The sequence below is a fragment of the Acanthopagrus latus genome, chromosome 18, assembly GCF_904848185.1.
Source record: "Acanthopagrus latus isolate v.2019 chromosome 18, fAcaLat1.1, whole genome shotgun sequence".
Classification (NCBI taxonomy): Eukaryota; Metazoa; Chordata; class Actinopteri; order Spariformes; family Sparidae; genus Acanthopagrus; species Acanthopagrus latus.
In genome coordinates this window covers 15641997-15661294 of record NC_051056.1, presented here as the reverse complement: position 1 = coordinate 15661294, position 19298 = coordinate 15641997, and the positions used below count along the sequence as shown (strand labels likewise).

At 40.6% G+C, this 19298-nt stretch overlaps 1 protein-coding gene and 1 long non-coding RNA gene across 6 annotated transcripts; one reads left to right on the top strand and one right to left on the bottom strand.

Annotated features, from left to right (window-relative positions):
• Nucleotides 1-774: 774 nt before the first annotated feature.
• LOC119007609 (cytoplasmic polyadenylation element-binding protein 4-like) lies at nt 775-12459 on the bottom strand. 5 transcript variants are annotated; one of them, XM_037077395.1, is made up of 12 exons: nt 12285-12459; nt 10222-11341; nt 10036-10134; nt 9121-9211; nt 7766-7816; nt 6847-6870; nt 6266-6442; nt 5948-6037; nt 5727-5845; nt 4189-4303; nt 3917-4098; nt 775-3782 (listed from the first exon to the last, which is right to left on the bottom strand). In XM_037077395.1, the coding sequence occupies exons 2-12, from the start codon at nt 11284-11286 to the stop codon at nt 3555-3557; spliced, it is 2241 nt and encodes a 746-aa protein (XP_036933290.1). In that variant the 5' UTR covers nt 11287-11341; nt 12285-12459; the 3' UTR covers nt 775-3554. The 5 variants fall into 5 exon arrangements, with proteins under 5 accessions (XP_036933290.1, XP_036933288.1, XP_036933289.1 ...); XM_037077393.1 differs by having other exon boundaries at nt 9121-9214; nt 12285-12457; XM_037077394.1 differs by lacking the exon at nt 12285-12459 and adding an exon at nt 11823-11966 and having other exon boundaries at nt 9121-9214.
• On the top strand, nt 12001-12677 carry LOC119007610. Its single transcript, XR_005071169.1, has 2 exons — nt 12001-12110; nt 12361-12677. It is a non-coding gene; the product is annotated as an uncharacterized LOC119007610 (long non-coding RNA).
• The last annotated feature ends 6621 nt before the right edge of the window (nt 12678-19298 follow it).

Below are 19298 nucleotides of genomic sequence, written 5' to 3'. Positions count from 1 at the left end.
CAAACGTATTGTATTATTGGCAAAGGAACAAAACGGTGCCTATGAATAGCTCGCTATTAGATTATTATTGCAGATGTGTTAATATTGAAGTAGCATTTTACTATTGTGATTGGTTAAGGTGGAGATACTTTTAACTGTATAAACTTCAGCTTAATCTATAAACAATGCATCACCTTTTATAATATTTAAGTTTATGTCAAATTTTTATTTGTAGCACAACTATTAACTGTAAAAAGATGTAGTGAGGTAAAAGTGCATTTCTCTATGAATTTAAGTGCTTGTAGTATGTTTTGCTTTGTTAATTTTTTATTATTTATTTTATAAATCAGTGTGTTCTGATTGGAGGTTCAGGTTTTGAGGACAGAACCAGGATCTATTTGAAGACCTCCCTGATGTTATAAGCATGCCAGTATTACTTTAACTGGAATTCTGTTAAGGTGTTTTGTAAAAAATCTCTCAATTACCTAATTTATGACATTTTGTTGCCCACGCGCAAACTTTTGTCGACTAGGAAAGGCTTTGCTGGGACAAAAGACAGAAGGCTGAGGTGAGCTAAATAGCACTCACCAAGGCCTGAAATAAGCCGCAGCCTATAAATACCTCTGACCTGATTCAACTCAACCCACCCGATGTGCCAAAAAAGTGCTGTCACACAACAGTGGCGCGAGATTTACTAGAAAACCTTCAGGGGATAATGAATTCACACAGGCCTCTGTAAAACTGTAATAAAAGGAATAAAAACTAAATTATTGTAAATGATCATTAGGCATATAATTCTTCCTCACAGCTGTTTTATTCGTTCAACATTTCACATTACAAATACTTCAAATGTATGCATACAGTTACAAACAGTTGGCAGCAAATGAATATATGACATTAGATCTTTGTTTAACTTCAATACTACAAACCAACTATAAAAACTGACTTCTGTATTGTAGCGTAAATTAATCAGGAAGAAAATATAAAAACTGGAACTTACATATAAATGTGAAATGACTTAATAAAAATCAAAATGATATCAGGTAAAAAAAAAAAAAAAAAAAAAAAAAAAAAAGTTAATAAATATAACCTTCCCAGCATACAATTAAAAACTATTGAAATTTTGCAATCAAGTAATACTAACAGACATAATCAATATTCTTTTCATCTGAAAATGTGGAGCACAATACAGCAATTAGAAAAACTAGACACGTCAACGAGTTTAACACATCACCCCAAAAATATAACAAAAAATCTGATCAAAATGATAGTTATACATTTCAATTGAAAATATAGCAAATGCTAAATACATTATCGAACTAGTATATACAATGTTTTCAATCACAGTAGCATGGTAGTAGCAAAATAAGTAAATAAGCACAAAACTAATGTTTAAAAATAAATTCAGGTATAAATTAGTTTTTTTTTCTTGCAGACATCAGCATGAACAATAGGAAACAAATAATGTGTAAATGACTGCATGGTTTATATGGGTTAAATGACATACACTGCGGAGACTTGTTTCTGGAAAGAATAAGTATTGCACATAATGGCTCAAAGTTAACTTGCAACATTAAATCACATTCAGGTTATGTCCCAAAGCATGCCACATCACAAAGGGGGTCAAGTGATCAAGTCTCCTCACCTATGTCCTACTGAGTGTCCTCTACATTACAAAAAACGCATCCAAAGTGTTGTCACTGTGTAGATTGCATAAACATCATGTCTGTGTAAGGAAGGCAGACTCCATCATGTAAAGAGAGGCTACAAGAGAGGTGATCTCAAAGAGATAAGGAAATGAAAGTTAAGGAAAAAGGAGATCTAGTGCATTACATTAGGTCCTGCATTAACACTAGCCATGTTATTTCTGTATTACATTATGCATGCCAAGAATAAGTAGAACTTACAGGCAGTCCCAGAAAGAGGATCTAAATATTCAAACAGTTGATATCCACTCCGGTGATAGAAGGGAAGTTTTCACATTGACCAAAGCCAAAACATTTACCCTATTGATAATCTTATTGACTACACCTAGGAGAGAAATGTCAGAATATATTTTCAAGACTATCAAAATCAGTTTAGAAAGGTCTTGTCATGCCTTAGGATCCTGTAATTATGTTTATTAGGACAGAGGAGAATCCATATATGACTGGCTAATGATAGCCTCATTATTTTTTTTAATTATCTACAGAATCACACCGATGCACCAGACAATTTTCAGATTTACCAGCACTTAAATATATAAAAGCTAATTGAAAATTATATTAATATCATTCATTTTATTTTTTTAAATTAAGTTTACCATAAATGCAGATCTCTTAGTAACAAAGGTACAAAATTATTTTTCACCAAGTGAAAAAAATGAGGTATTGCAAAAGGAGTTCTCCCATCTGTGAAAAATGTGCCTAAAATGACTATTGAAAAAAATATTTAGAAAAGTAGTGCATAATAAATGTATATATGTTCATGACAAAATAATCAGCTATAAAACACTGTACAAAAATCAGCAGGCCATGTATAAAATAATATCTTTATCTCTGTGACAGCAAATTCTAGCTACTACCATATCCAACCACAACACTTTGTGATAGAAGCTCCAGTCATGGTAGAGCGTGCAGTGGTACACCATGAGGACAGCTCAGGGAGACTGGACTGTGCATTCCCATTAGTTTGTACTACATTAGCATGTTAGCTTCCAGTGCTAATATCCCTGACAATATAAAGTGAGCAAAATACTACTGCCAATACCTGAGCCCTGAGGGCTGTGTCTTTATTAGCCGACACCCACAAACCTAAACTCCAGACAACTCCAGCCTTTCCTCCGCCGCATGACGAGAGGACACGTTATCCTGAAAACCCTCAGATCAACATCTGCTTTTGATGATGTGTTTTAGGCCAATCTTTGGTTTGCCCTTTCTGGTTACAAAGTGTCGACTTTTCAACCAAGACCTAAAAACTCATGCCAGCAATCTAAACATGTGTGCCAGACTGAGGGGAGATTTTGTTTTGTGACGTAGCCTGATGCTTTACACCGAGCTTCTTGGAAAACTCAATCATCCGACCAACCTAAAACAGTGTTCCTCCTCTGTTAAACCAACAATTTGCACTCAACCTTTGGTAAATGGTACAGTTGTTCTCTAATCCTGCAAGCAAAAAGTAAGAAAATGCACCCTTCTTTAACTCAGCTTCCATAGTTAGTATACTGATTTAGGTATGATGAACCTCACTTAAATTTTATGTTACTCTTGACAACAAATGTAAGCAGCTTTGCCAGCTAACACGAAAAGAAAAAGTACAGTCAAGTCAGAAAACATCTAAATCCAAATCTAATGCATCCATATGCTCATGCACACTTAAAGTCAAAACATAAATGGGATTTCACTCTTCTTAGCATTTACTTCTTTTAGAAGGCCGAATTAAAAATAAAATAAAAAATAAATTAAGTTTGTTTTTTTTTAACTTAAAAGAAAAGTGCATTTATTTTTCATATCATATCCCGTACCCCTTCCCTAACTACCCCTTTTCTCTCAATCCCTCCCCGATCCTGCATCGTCGCCCTCCCTCGCCCTATCGCCTCAGTTCCAGCGAAAGGAGATGTGTCGTGGTCGGTCCCCTCCCTCCTTCACCAGCGGCTTGTGGAACTCGCGGCCGGCCCGGGAGTGGATGGCTGCCCAGCAGTACTCACAGTAGTACTGTAGACAGGTCACATTGGCGCAGAAGAACGGAGCAAACTTCCCCCCACAGCGGGTGCCCTGGCACTCGTCACACAGCTGGTCGTCCAGGACGTATGGCTTCACTTCCACCTGCAAAAAGAGACATAAAATGGATGACAGGAAACTGTTAAAATGGAGGTCGAGAAAAACTTGAAAGGTGGGATGAATATTTTATGAATATCCTCTCCTCATTTTTAAGACCTGCTAACATCCGATGGACTCACCCGTTTATCAATCTCCCCATGCTGCAGTTGAACGAATCGGGCACTAATGGCTGCAATGTAGCTTTGCTGATTGGAGAAGGCTACTCGCCCCGCCCCTTTTGGATACTTCAGTTCAGGGTCTGTGTCAATGCCAGCGTAACACACTCCACCGTACAGACGGTCCATGATCATGGCTAGTTCCACTGGAATAGCAACACAAATTATTAAGTTAATGGGATTAAAACTACTTCATTCTGAATTATGCGTGCACACACACACACACACGCTCGTACCTGCACGTAGGGGACGAGGGACACCTCCTACAAAGATCGTTTTCCTCGGGTCCAATGGCTGAGAGCCGTCCATTACAAAGTCACTGTCATTAAGATTCCAGGGCCGGATCTGGACCTGCACAAATCAACATTTAAAAAACATTTATTTCCTCTCAGTCAGGCTTTACTTCTTAGTGTCCAAGATGTTATTTGGAATTTCTAAAATGAAAGGGGCTTGTTGCTTATGTAACAAGGATTAGCACATTTCAATACTATTGCAGGGTGTTGATGGTGGTGACCAAGGCTTTTAGAGGAAGACCATGGAGTGATACCCTGTATATGAAACAACTGGTGAGGTCACATTTAATATATAATTAATGATTTATTTTGAGCTGCCTGAGCTGGTCACCATGGCTGAATACATTGTATCCCCAATAAAAACAAGTTGAATCAGATGGGTTTCAAACTAAATGAAATTACAGGAAGATGAGGTTACCAGCTTTTATTTATCCTTTAATTGTGCAAGTAAACCTTATGTACTTATTTAAGAATCTTTTATTTCTAAAAGAAATATGCATGTCCCATCTGTGATGCAATAAATTTGTATTTGTAACTTTACCAAATGTAAAGTTTAAGTGATTTCAATATATTTAGTGCCATTGCATTTTAAGAACATTTTGATGATTAGTGGAATAATATCATGAATTGAAATTATGTTGGACAGGATAATAGCAACATGAGATTTCCATTTTGTCCCATGCCTAAACTCTATCCACTAAAAGTATTTATTCTGTAGTGGCATTTCCATCTCACTTCCACATTATACTACTGAGTCATCCACCAAAAGAAAGCACTAGCATTAATGACAGAACATAATCCCTGTGACACCAGCAATTCCACTGGTTGTCATGCACATGCCATGTCACCCCTGAGGGCAGCAGAAAATGCTTCTAAAAGACAGCAATTTCGAGAAACTGATGTAAATGAATAAATAAACTGACCAAACAAACACTACTGCTGACGTTAGCCTTCAACAGCTAATGATTACTTGTATCACAAATGATTGCCAGTCATTTTTTATTATTTGCACTGAAAATGAGCAGTTCACAAAACCTATGTCTAACTATACACACATCTGATGGATTGTCACTGTAACCCTTTTATCCAAAACAAATGCAGCTGCACTGAACTTTACAGTGTTTGTGTGAGAATTGAATTTAAATATTTGTTATTATTATTATCATTATTATTATCATCATCATCATCATCATCATCATCATCATCATCATCATCATCAAATGCCAATAAACTGATAACCAGTAAATAATTTTACAGCCAAAATGTTAAGATTTGTCAGTTATGAATGTAAATGAGGGCTTTTATAGTTTAAAACTGTTGGTTGGACAAAATAAGCAACTAGAAAACTTCACTTTGGGCTCTGGGTTATTTTCACAATTTTTGGCATTCTACAGAGTAAACAAATAATCAATAAAGTAAATAATGGTTTTGTTATGTTAACTGTTAGTTTTGACAATATGGATAACCAATATCTAACTCACAGGCTTGTCTTTGATGGTGGGACTGGAGACACACAGGTACAGTTTGCCGTCCTCCTGAATGCAGGCATCGATCAGAGCCTGAACAGAGCTCTCGTCTTGAAACAGCAGGAATGCATATCCTGGAAAGTTTCGACATACGGAAGAATGAGTTTGCACATCCTCAAATTGTTGCAGATTCAACACACTGGCTAGAAATGTCACGTTCAACTGGTCTGACTCACCTTTCGGTGGAAAGTAGGACTTGCTTTCTGCCTTGTGGGGCCAGTCAACAAACAAGTGACCAAATCTGCGGAAACTGGCAGTGATTTCATCTGAAAAAATAAAATGCAGCCATCAAATCAATCAATAATTGTATTCAATTTGACTTCCATAGACAGCAGACATGATCGGAGGCACTCGATTTGTAAATACCACAAAATGTGTGATATTACTGCATTAACATCACTTTAAAAAAAAAACAAAAAAAAAAAACATTACAAGTTGTAGCTTAGAAAACAAGGTCTACAGAAGAATCCCTTGTAGCTGTAATGTGTCTTTACCTTCATCTATGTCTGGGGGAAGCCCTCCAACAAACACCTTGCGTGAATATCTCTCCACGCGTTCCCCATTCAGGTGAGGGAAACAGTGGGCTGAACCAAGGCCAGCAAGCCCCTGGTCACCTGACTCGTCCTCTCCAAAAGAGCGCTCATCCTCCATGGGGAACAGAGACGAATGGCCTGGTGGAGATGGTGATCTGGATTACACACTAGTCAGGCTGAACAACAATTCTTACAGTTTTAAGAATGTATTAATATTACAATGAGCATTGAGAATTTGATTAGATAGTAATTTAAACAAAGTCAAGAATTACAAACAAAAGCAGCCATGATTGCTATTTTTGATGGCAGAGTAAAAGCACAAGTATTATCACTACTAGGTCTTGGCAGGCGACCTTGGAAGGCTTTATGCCCTACAGCAAAAAAGGGGCTTGAACTCTGACAATACTCGAGGCAGAATAATCAATGACAATGAACAGGCAAGCAGACAAACACAGAAGCAATACCATAAAGTCATCATTTCAGGGGTCATTACTGCTTTCAAAAGAACACTGAAGAAAACAAGATGCATTCACAAGCTTTACCTCGTCTTCTGCCATAACTTCTCGCTGCATGTGAAACAACACAAAACACTCTTGAAACGGGTTCTTACGGCACACAATAAGAATCAAGTAAAACTCTGCCTGGGCTTGAAATTAATAGTTGGATCATGACCAGCCAAAATAGCTACTGTGTTTTAAAGTAACTCCATTTTGAATTTCCACAACTCAAGCATTTAAAAGAAGAAAAGGCAAATCTGTCACATCCATTTTCATCTCTATCCATAAACTGCAACTGCAAATGGTATCAATAAATCTATGTGGTGTTTAAACCACACAGAGCTGAAATCATAAATCATAGAACGTTGCATGTAATTGTATCCCAGAGTAATCTCATTAATCACTTATGTAAAATAAAAGGTGACCTGCATTTTTACCTACTAAGACTCCTTGTGCTACAACATTCAGTAACTTCACATCTGACTGGCGAAACAACTCTGTGAACCGATGTCTTTGAAAATAAAAAAGCTCATCATTATGCACAGAAGAATTGATGACTGGATTTTCAATATCGCTACAAACATAAAAACAACTTACAAACAAGTAAATCATTGGCCTCTGACAGCATATCTGTGGTATCATTTATCTGCACTCTGCGGTCCCTGACAACAGCATTATTTTCCGTCTCTAAGAAGCCAGTTTGGTCTGGTCTCCTTTCAGTGAGCCATTTTGATCGTGCTCCACAGCAACTACCACAGCAGTTTGGGAAGGTATAAAACAAGTAATTTTATGTTTTTACCACTAGTTTTATGGTGTGTGGTTATGTTATATTCACAAGGTTTCTCTTTTGTTTTTATGTTTTAAAAAAATGGTCAAATGTTCTTTTTATCTGAATTTGGCATTAATTTCAAGCCCCAACTTCTGCTACAACACTGCATTTTTTGTGTGCATGTCATTTACATACCATTCATAGGTAGAGGCCCATCTCCACCCTGGTGAGAGAAGCTGTAGCGTCCTAAATGACAAAAAAGAAGAGGCCTCAGAACACCACCTCACAAAGTGACGCCCAGGAGGAGTAATAATTATATGAATTAATTCCCCACATCTATAAATTGCTCCACAACCCATTCAAGTTATGTTGGAAGAGTTTGAGAAAAGGACCATGACGGCATTCAACAGACAAATCAAATGCAAAAGTGCATGTTAGGGTAAAATCAGAGTCAGTAAAACAGAGTAAGTATGAGAATGTGTGTTAGACTTGTCAACTATGCAAATAATGAACTACTGAGGAAGCAAACTTGCAGCCTAAGTGATGGAAAATACCCTGATGACAGATGGCAGACAGAACTGCCATAAAGGAGAAGTTTCATAAAAAGAAGGCACAACATAAGATGTCCCACATATGCATCAGTAGATCTGGCTGTGATAGAAAAAGGGTCCTTTTAAGACTGACTGCAACAAAACTAACCGAAATGTTTTATTAATGAGAGAGTCAGTTGAAATCAAAGAAGTCTCCACAAGAAAATGCTGCAGGTCATTGTGTTCATAAAAAAAAGAAAATGAAAAATGCACTGTAAACCCTTTTTTTCCACTGGACAAAGGAAGCTGTTTTTCTGACATATGGATTATTTTTACTAAAGTTGCCATCAAAGTACAACTCTGCTTAAATAAAGAACTCTGAAATTGGAACTCTGAAATTAATTTAGTGAAGTTCAATAACATTATGTTTTCATTTTACAAGACAAAGTTAAAGTCACTCGACAACACATGAAACTGTATTACCAAAGAAGAAGTAAAATCATAAGTAAACCAGGGCTGCATGATATGGTCAGTTTGTGGGAAGTCTTAATTTTTGCTTAAAAAACTAAAGTCATAATGATGAGGCAACAATTGATGGGGTCTGTACCAGACAAACATATTTTCTTACATCTGGAGGTTGATATATTTGTAGACTATTACAGTACTTCATTATAATGTCCTTTTGCCTCACCCTCAAAAAATTGCCCTGAAGCAAACACTCACTAAAACTGACTAAGAGAAAAATGTATTGGTTATTCAAACTACAGCCTCAGAAAATGCCTGATAGTCTTGCCAAAAAACAACACTTCTACTTTTTTGTGTGTTAACTCACAATTTTTGAAAGTCAATAAGCTACATTCACACTCAAACTATCAACACAATCAACTGCCAACAATAAAATGAAAATAATACTCAATTTTCAACTTGCTGTCAAATACATGCAACAAACGGCTGTACTTATCTACAGCCAGCAGTGAGAAAAACTATCCTTTCCTCACCATTGTTAGTGTGGGAACCAACCTTTCAAGGAATCCTGCTCAGCCCTCATAATGTCAATCAGAGAGTTCTCCAGAGAGTGCATGCTGAAACCATCAAAGGACCGTGTTCTCTCCTGCTGAAAGGGAGGAAGACAACAATTAGTGTCCTCCCTTCCCACATCGCCATCTAGAGCAGCACAAGCTGCAAGAATGCTGACATATTTTGCTATGATGCTAACAGCTAGAGAGACTTGTAGAGACCCTCTGTAAAATAAATGTAAATATGGAGTACAGAGTATGTTTCACAAATCCCATCTTTCCACTGCATTTGATCGCATCAAATATTAACATATGCTGCTGAAAGAACTAAAAAAAAAATAGCATCCTTTCATAGCAATACAAATTCTAATTGAAGTAACTGAATAGCCTGCGGTAAAATAATATATTAGCATCTGAAACAATTACAGCAATGCAAACGCTATGATGAGTAATACATAACACAAAAGAGGATTTTTCACTGTGTATCTAAATGGGCTGAGAGCATGCAAAGCTGCAGTCGAGCACAAGACTTCTCAAATCAGGGCAAGAGGAAGGCCATGTGATCAGAGCAGATGATAAGGCCGCTCTTCTCCAATGAAACGATCTAGATAAGACCTCAGACATAAAACACACAATAAGTTCCAATTCATCCGCTTAGTTGACTTAACCATCACATATCCTGTTTTGCTCAATGGCTTATTTGTTAAATTTGATACAGATGAGTGTGTTTAATAGGATTAGCAACATTTTGCCAATTTAAATGTAATGTACTCTCACAGAGAACAACAGCTCTATTCTGTTGCTGTTTTCAAGTAAGTATTAGTAAGCAAGTAGTGTTTCAACTAAACTTAGTTCTGTTAAGCCTCACACCTAGTAATTTCCTAAACACCAGCTTCAATATTACCTGTGATAAGCTTACCTGGAAAGGGTAGACACTGTCACTGCGGCTCATACTGTCCTCCACCCAGCCCTTGTGATTGAAGCCAGAGCTATTTCTGGGGAACTTCTGAGAGGGAACCTGTAAGAGTTGGATGAGCTTCATACACCTCTCCTGACCAATCGTATTGTGTGCCATCATATTAATTGATGCAGGTGATGCATTTACCTGGTTGTTCGGGAATGACTTCTTCAATGGGGAGATCGAGTTAAGACCCGTCATCCCTCCACCGACCCCCCGTCGGTAGTCTCGAACCCCCTGCGTGCCTCCCCAGCCACCATACCCACCAGGACTCCAGGAGGTGGATGTAGGAGTGGAGGGGCTCTGGTAGCTTCCCCAAGGTGAAGGGGGTTTGCTCTGGGCAGGAGCGAGGTGGGGTAGCTGGGTGAATGGTCCGGTGCGATGGGGATGTGGAGGGAATGAGGGCTGGGGTGGGTGAGGGCTAGCTGGGGAGCGTCGGTGCTGCTGTGGGACCCCCTGACCGTGAGGGTGGTAGTGTTGGGGGTGAGGTGTAGGTGGGTGGTGCTGGGTGACTGGTCCAATCTGCGGGGAGAAACTACCTCCCGCTCCAAAACCTGGCCCAGCGTGGTGGGAGAAGTTCTGGAACAGCAGGGGAGGTCCATTGGCGTTGGAGCCAGCCGGGCCGAAGAATCCTCCAACATCTTCTCCGACTACTGGAGACTGGGTGGATGGGACTGCAGGAGACCAGTTGTTAAAGCTGGTCAGCGAGGATGAGGAGGAGGTGGATTGTGCACAGCTCGTACCCATTCCCAGGCTGTCCTGGTAGTCGAACCCACTAAGCACCGGGGACTCCATTCTCAGCTTCTCCTTACCGCCACTGCTCTCCAGAGAACCCTTCTCCAATGAGCTGTCTTCGGGGAGAGCCCCCTCGAGCTCTCCTAGGCCTCCCCCGGCCTCCTGCTGGCCAGGAGACAGGGCCTGAGGCTGGGCCTGGACCTGAGACTTCTCCTGCATATCCTGGAGGTCCAAGGCCTTGGACTTGTCTGACTCCAGAATCTCATCTTGCATGTTACTGTGTTGGGCTACGGCAGGGAACAGCCAAGCACTGCCCCCATTGGTGGAGCAGGTGTTGTTTACGAAGGAAGGGGGGCTGGGGGGGTTGGAGGGGTGGTGAGGGTGCTGGGGTTGGAGGTGAGGAGGGATCCTTACAGGGAAAGCAGATTTGTTACCGCTGCTGTTCTTCACCAGAACTCCAAACCCGTAGTCCCCCATTTAGGACACCCAGTAAATCTTCAATTCACTTTTGGCTGTCACCGGCTTCTTTAACCTAAAATGTGGGTTGAGCAGAAGGGTGACAAAAAACACAAGGCCATTACACCTCAAGTTAATCTGGCTCCGAACAAAAACAAACAAACAAACAAAAAAACTCAAGCCTTTGCCAAACCCAGTCAGTGTGCTTGGGCTGCACCCTGTCTGGTCTTGTGATGCAATCAATGAGATTAAATCATTGACTCGCTTGGCCATGGGAGGCCTGGATGAAATATAACACTCGAATGGCAGGCAGGCAGGCAGGCAACCACGGAAAACACCCAGCCTAACCAGCGTAGGCAGCCAACAGCCTGGGCTGGTGAAGCTGACGTCTCCAAAGGTCGTTACGCAGCTAGCAGCAAGCTAACAGCTGCTCCGCCACCTTCCATGTGCCCCATTAATCATGCAGATCCCAGCAGTCAATTTTAAAGTACGTTTGTGCATTACAGTGCACCCGTGAACGCTCGAGCACCGGGGTGGCTCCCGGGACCGACACTTACCGAATAAACTGCCCTTATTCAGCAATGACCTCCTCATACGCAACCATTTAAATACAGGAAAATGTTGATGACGTCTCCTGTCTGTTCTGAATCTAGGGTAGTTCCCTTCACCGAGCCGCTAGGCTAGGATAATAGCCGATACCGCAGAGACGTTGTAGCAGATTTGCAAACCAGCCTGGAAGCAACAAACGAATTCAACGGCTTCAACGTCCGTCGAGTTTCTATTCAGAGCGTTAACGACGACAACACCGTGAAATATGCCAGGACATGACTAGCTGGTTGGAAATGGTGTGTGGCTCTTTAGACGACCTCGTCTGTTTCGTGTCCTGTATGTTCAATGTCACACAGCCTACCAATCCTTGTCATCATTTTTACATCTCGACATAACGTAACGCAACTTCGACCACTGCCCTAACGCATCGAGAGACGTGTGTAATTCGATGATATGTCAGGCATAGCTACCTTCAGTTCGGCGTCATGACCTTATCGTTTTGATGTTGCCATATTTTAGCGTTTTCCCTTTTTCTGCATTTCCTAGGCAGCCGGTGTAAATGGTCTCCTCTCTCTTCTAGATGACAGCTGGACCAGTCGGGAGACACTTCCGTCTACAAACCCCGCCCCCATCTTAAGGCAGCAGCCACTGTGTTTCAGGATTTCCCCCAGACGCCCCGCCCACTAATACTGAAAACTAACACGCGATTGGCTTACTGTCGCTGTGCCACGCCCACAGCACCCCTTCTCAATGAATGGCACATGCATTCAAGACATTCTCCTCCCAAATAAGGTGACTTGAAATCAGTGGGAGGAGTTGTTCTGAGGGAAATACATTAAAGATCCAATGAAATCTCTATCTAATCCCTCAACCAAGGCTGGAACAAGATGTTTTATTTATTATTTTATTCTAATATGAGTCACTGTGAGCCAAGGCAGTACAAAGTGTTAAAATCCAGGAGCTAGTGTTTGCAACCATTCTAAATGCTGATGAGTAGATTTGGATAAGCAAATGATTTTTTCTTTCTCCACTGCTACCTACAACAGTAGCTTTGGTGATGTGTCGTGTACCAGACAGGCTGTGGAAGAGTAAAGGATTAGATAGATTGATACATACACAGATCATTTAGTTGGATTTGGTTTCACAGTACTGCATAGCAATCTCATTAAATTAAGCTGCTGCTATTTTAAGCACGTAATCGAGCTTGAGGGCTCGAGAGCATGATTAATTTCGCTTTGACCAGATCTGTGCTGTGCTCTGATCATACCATCATATCATGAATTCAGTTAGCAGTGCTCCAATAGCATCTATGTATGGCAATGTGGTGTCCCTCATTTGACGACTCACTGCAAGCCTGAACCTGACAGAGGTGTGTTTTTCCCCTTTGCTGGAGCCACTTCATTAAAACCCGATCATTCACCAGGGAAGGATCCTTTTCAACAGAAGTACACACAGTATACATTACTGAAGTGCGAGTAAGATTAATCACGCTTAAGAGAGCCTCTTTTAAACAGCTAATTGGGGTGACTATAAAAGGGCACGTGTAGGGTCCATGGAAAAACATATTAATGTGCTGTTCAGTAATGCTGTTGTGACTATGGCTGTTTTGAAACCAAAAGGTTGTTACAACTGTAGGCTGCTGGGTCAGCAATCTCCTTCTTTAGAATGAACACTTTTAACAATGCATTAAAAAAGTGTAAACGGACCTGAAAGAGCTACCCACTTTCAGTTATTTTCCACCCAAGTCTTCCTGAGTATTACTGGATACTTGCTCGTTGAGTTAGTCTTGTTAACACAAGTGTCCCAGTCCCCCCAAGGCAGACCCACCCTTAATTTGTATCCTGTAGTAGTAGCACATATCACCCCACCCCACTCCCATTTGCTGCAGGGCCTGCTGGGGTGGTTTGTGTCTTGATCTTCTGGTTTCTTCAATATATAAATAACAGACAGCTACTCCAGGTGTTACTCTCAGGGCAGTCTCTTCCAACTGACAGAACCACTGGCTGACTGGTTGTGTGTACGATCCACCATCTTGTATATGCTGCTGCCTTCTATAGGTCTTTTGAGGCTGACAGTAACTCGAGCACTGTGAGTTGTGTCAGCATTTTCTTCCCTGAGAGTAACACACTCTCTGCTCCCCGCTGAAACTAAGCCATGCTACTGAGGTTCCACTCATTTAATACAGCTGAATAGTAGACATGATATATATTAAAAGGTAGATTCAGGATATTCATCTTCCTGAGGCCCAACAGGAGGCAGAAGTAGGGTGCACCCATTCATCTTAGATGGTTCCTAAATGATTCATCCATGGAACTCAGGCAACCAGTCACTAATTCATTAGTTCACACAGGAGCCCAGGATAGATGTTCACAAAGCACCCGAGGGTGACTATCTCAGGTTTCTCCCTCTCTCTCTGTTGCAGGTCAGCCTCCTCTCAGCTGTGTTATCTGCTGCCTCCATATTGATAGGGCTCAGTTGCCATATCAACCATTCAAGCCAGGAGATTTCTGGTCAAGCCGCAAGTCCATTGTTTGACCAGGAGGTCATCCATCTCAGGCTGGATGTATTGTTTCAAGCAGAGTGTGACACAGCATAATTTCTCCCACAAGCTGTCGTCACAGTGAATGTAGCACACTGCACCCTGCATGTGGCCTTGCTTATCAGCTCCTGTGTGCAGGCAATGATGTCAGCATAATGTTTAATATTGGCATATAGCTCAAACCACCTTTCCTACCTGTGGGCAGAGGATGTAATAAAGTTACACACAGTGTTGGGGAAGCTACTTTGCAAGCATAGCTTGTAAAGCTTCATGTAGTTCAGTCTGGCAGTAGTTTGAACAAACTAGATTTCTACCCCTGGAGAAATGTAGTTATTAAAACTACTGCTTAAAAAAGTACCTTTATCAACTACTTATACTCATTTAACTCAGTGTTAAATAAATAAATATATGGTGTATATGAAAGAAAATATAATAGCCTACAAAAAAATCACATGCCAGCAGAAATATGCCTCTCAACTCAAGTTTTATTTTTTAAAGAACAATAGCTGACATTTTTGGTCAACATCACAGAAACTTCAGAGGCACTGAGGCACTAGAACTAGATGCCAGGGCAGAATCTCTTGTTGACACGACACATGAGCAGTCTCTCAAAGTTTTTATCAGACAGCCGGTTCCGTTTGGCACTAGAAAACATCTTCACCAACAGTAAAAGCCACTCACATGGTGCACTGGCTGGATAAGCATTTGAGTGCTGCCAGGGCAAGCCAGTCAGAGGCAGCACGGACTTAGCATGTCATGATGTGTTTCATGCCTTTTTTCAAAGAAAAATGAGGTAACATTTATATTATATAGGTCTAAGATAAGGTACAAAAAATGACCCAAAAAGTAGTTGAACTACTTGACGCAGCACAAAATATGAATGCAGTTTAACTACCAGCAAGTTACAGCAATATGTAGTTAAGCTATGTGGTTCAACTTCATGTAGTTTAAGTCTCCCCAACGCTGGTTACACACAACTTTAAGCATGTCAGTAAACCATAACCCAGGTTCTTCCTTTAAGCTCTCACCTGTCTGCATATACGCTAAGCAATAGACTATAATCACTCAGCAGCCATTTTCCCCTGACACAACACTGTAGGTGGGGAGCTCAGATGTGGTACACATCACTCAAATTGTTATCATTTCACCATTTCCTGATTGGTCAGCAACTGAAAAGAGAATGAATAATGAAAATCTGGAAGGACATCGGGGCATATTTCAATGTAAAACAACATATTTGATAAACCCCTTACAACCGTTAGACAGCACCTAATGTTAGTTTCCAACCACTTTGAGCTAACATTACAGTTTGATAGTAAAACACAATACTGTAGAAAAGGCATAAGGTATTTCTGACTCACATCTTGGACAAATTTTTATAAACCTGGCAGTGAAACATACTGGATGTAATCAATCAGTAACGTTAGCTAGGAAGTGGCAGAATGCTAACATTAACTAACATGTATCAAATGTCTTGTTTTACATTAAAATATTGCCAAATTTCCCTCCATCATTTATTTAGTTGCATATCAATTGGGAAGCAGTCAATTTAGTACAATTTTCCGGTTTTCCGGTTTTATTATTTTGGAAAAACCTTGTGTGGTAGTGAATGGGGAAAGACACTTTTTTTTTTGATGCTTCCCGAATTGTACCATTAACTACACATATGATAATTGCCAATGTAAAAGATCCTATTTCTAGTTTGACATAAAATTAATGAAATGTCAGACTGTCAGACAGACTGAAAATACGTTACTTCAAAGAATACATACCTGAGCAGTCGCATCAGTGATGTCTGGTTGAACGGTCACTTTATCATTGTAGAGTTTGTCCTGTATATTTGCAGCTCACAGAACTGACAAACAACCCTTTCACATAACTGCAGCTGTCCATATGACCAGTTTTATTGTGATTTTTACCTTTGTTATTACCATTCTTGTGCTGACTCAGCGGCCATGTTGGGGCACTTGACATGTTCAAGCCATACGATGTAGCTCACTGAGCAGTGTAACACAAAACGAGATGATACTCTGTTATCTTTACAAACAAACAAACAAAAATTAATGACGTGTAAAATTCTCTTTTCAATTCACAAACATAGCAAGCCTAATTTATGGCACAATTCAAATGGGACCAAAAATTAGTTGGTTAATCAATTTGTCTCTCCCCATTGAAATTTGTACAGTACACAATTCTTTTCTGAAATGAGGTCCCATGAGGTCCACTGGAAGAGGTGTGAATTCTGCTGTCTAATATGGTTCACAATCTAAACACAGCAACGTAATGTTGTGGCCGCACTAGCAGTAAAATGCTTACAGGCCAGCCCAACCTACATGAAAATATAAAACTGTCAAAACTGAAGGTGTATAGGTGCGGAGGTGCCAGAACAAACACAGTTTCCTCCCTAGAATGATTTGGGACAGCCAAGAAAACATGATCAGACCAGAATTTCTTGGCTGTTAATCTAAGGGGATGAGGTTCTCAGTAAGTCAGGAACAAATTCAAAATGAAGGCGAGAGCGCCCTGGGTGCCATTCCCCACCTCCTTTAAACACCTCACAAAAAGGGCGTTGTCACATTGTGATTGGCTGGGAAGGAAATGCCCCAAGCTGCTTCCACTCCTCAATCAGGAGTCAGACTCTCCAGCCTGCACACAGGTGATCTGAATCCCCTGCAATTGGTCTCGAGGGATTTTGATAATAAGCCCAAAACAAAGAAAGGTTGCGAGTGTTACACAATAGGACGGCTGCAATGTTAACCCAGCATTCAACCTTCACACCCCGAGCATGACGTCAGAGGAAACATATTTAAATCAGTCACATATAGATGTAAAAAAAAAAAATTAAAAAAAATTGTATTGTGTTGCATTGTACAACCCCTGTGTTTGACAACTTCATTATCCTTGAACCTTTACATCAGGGGAGTCATTTATTTTGTTAAACTTTGGAAAGCTCAGCGAGAGCAAGACACAGCCGTTTTCACAGGCTGAGATGAACTGATGCTGCCTCAATTAAATAAAACATATATAACAGAAATGCATCTTTTGTGCCTTATCAGGGTGTTTGGAGACATCGTGTTCTGGTGTAATTCCTGTAATACAAGTTTAAAGGAGGATAACAGGAAGACGTCAAATTATTTGACCAACTACTCATTTTAGCTTTTAAGAAGCATCTGTAGCTTCAATCAAGTAACCCATCTTACCCATTAAAATTCTGATGCTTGCACCTGCTCCCACCCTCTGCCTCCATGTTATTACAAAGACAAATGTCACCACCCAGTGGTCGCTTGGGGTCGCTACACACTGAGAGCTTCGCCAGGAATGTCTGAACGTAGCTTAAGAACTGCAGAGGTGCTGATATTGAAGGAGCTGTGTGATATGTAACGATTTGGCATGCGGCCCTCTCCTTCCTCCCTGTCAAACTGTAAACTAATTGGGGAGAGTGATACAAGGATTTGTCAAATTCCCTTATACGGCAACTGCAAAATACACCTCCGTGTGCTCAAGTTGACCCTTGGATAACTTAAAGCTTCAAAACAGCTTGGAGTCCACCTTTCAAATCAAGGCACTGTCTAAATGTTTAGTGAGGCAATGTACACTGCTGGAGCAACTCGTAAAAACTGACACGACTGACACACCTCGCACATTGCACACAATCCAGAGCAGCTGACGTAAATGTTTAGGTTCCTCTGGCGGGGAGGATATTTCCAGGCCCTGAAACTTTAAACACAGCCCGTATTTCACTGTCAGAGAAGAGGCGGCGGGTCAAATGAGAATGGGGTGTCTTTTAACTTGTGTGTATACCTGAGACGACGAGGCCTCCCTCTGCTGACCTGCTCAGAGCTCGTCCGGTGTCTGAGAGTACCTTTTGTCCACGACACTGTGTTGGTCATGACTTTACGCTGAATAATAATAATAATAAAAAGCTATATTGACAGACATGACATGTACAAAATACAGACAAACTTATTTTAATGATAACAAGATACATCTGACTTCATGAGTCCAAAGATATTTATAGGATCACATGCCCAATGTCTTACAGGTGTGTTACAAACTTCTAGACCATGTTCTGAGTCCTTGTGCCTGACAGAGGAAACACGTGATGTGCGGCGACAGAGCGCCAGAAATGCAGGAAACGTGGTTAGTTTTCATTCTCCTCTGAGCACATAAAGAACAGCCATTGAAGCCACCAACATTATTACAAAAAAAAAAAGCCATATCAAACCTAATGACAGAGAGCTGAGACAGATTGTCACTTTACACACATACAGTACATTCTCAATAGGATTAGCTTATGTCTTGTGTCGGGATGTCACAGGAATCCCAACCTCCACAACAGAATAAAAAAAAAAAAAAAAGAAGAAAAGAAAAGCCTGAACGCCTCACTGATGATTCAAACCCTTGGAGCTTATAATAGTGTCTAAATGATTGGGAGGAAAAGCATGACGTTCCTGTAAGAAAAAAAGTTAAAAAACAAAACAAAAAAAAAAACAAGAAAACCTTAACAGAGCCACAAAATCTGCACGTGGTTTCACCGTCTTCTTTTTTTCTTTTTCTTTGTTGCACCAGTTGCTCTCCAGCATGTGGTGTCGTGCGCTCACAGACTGCACCTCCACAGCTAAAGCATGTGACTGGCCTGAAATGGTCGAAAAGGGCTGAAAGCAGGAAGAGAAGAAGAGTACGAGGAGAAGTAAGAGGAGAGGTGAATCATCACGTAAAAAAAACAAAACAAAAAAAAAAAACAAGAAAAGAAAGAAAGCAAGATAGAAAGGTTGAGCATGTCTCTTTCCTTCTCGCTGCGCTCCTCTCTGCCTCTCTGGCTCTTGGCTGTGGCCCAGAGGAATTCTCTGGTGGCCTCAGTAAATATAACATTTAGAATAACAGCGCCAGAGCCCCCGTGTGTGGACTTAACCCAGTTCCTGGGTCCTCGCTGCGTTGCCTGCGG

Bases quoted from the DNA above. Each gene is read 5' to 3' on its own strand.
- LOC119007609 (XM_037077393.1), bottom strand. From the start codon at position 11,286: ATGGGGGACTACGGGTTTGGAGTTCTGGTGAAGAACAGCAGCGGTAAC. The intron at 6,443-6,846 runs GTAAAGCTTGTG...CATCTCCACCAG, and splicing joins AAGTTATGGCAGAAGACGAG to GCCATTCGTCTCTGTTCCCC. The intron at 6,038-6,265 runs GTAAAGACACAT...TTATTTTTTCAG, and splicing joins TCCCCCAGACATAGATGAAG to ATGAAATCACTGCCAGTTTC.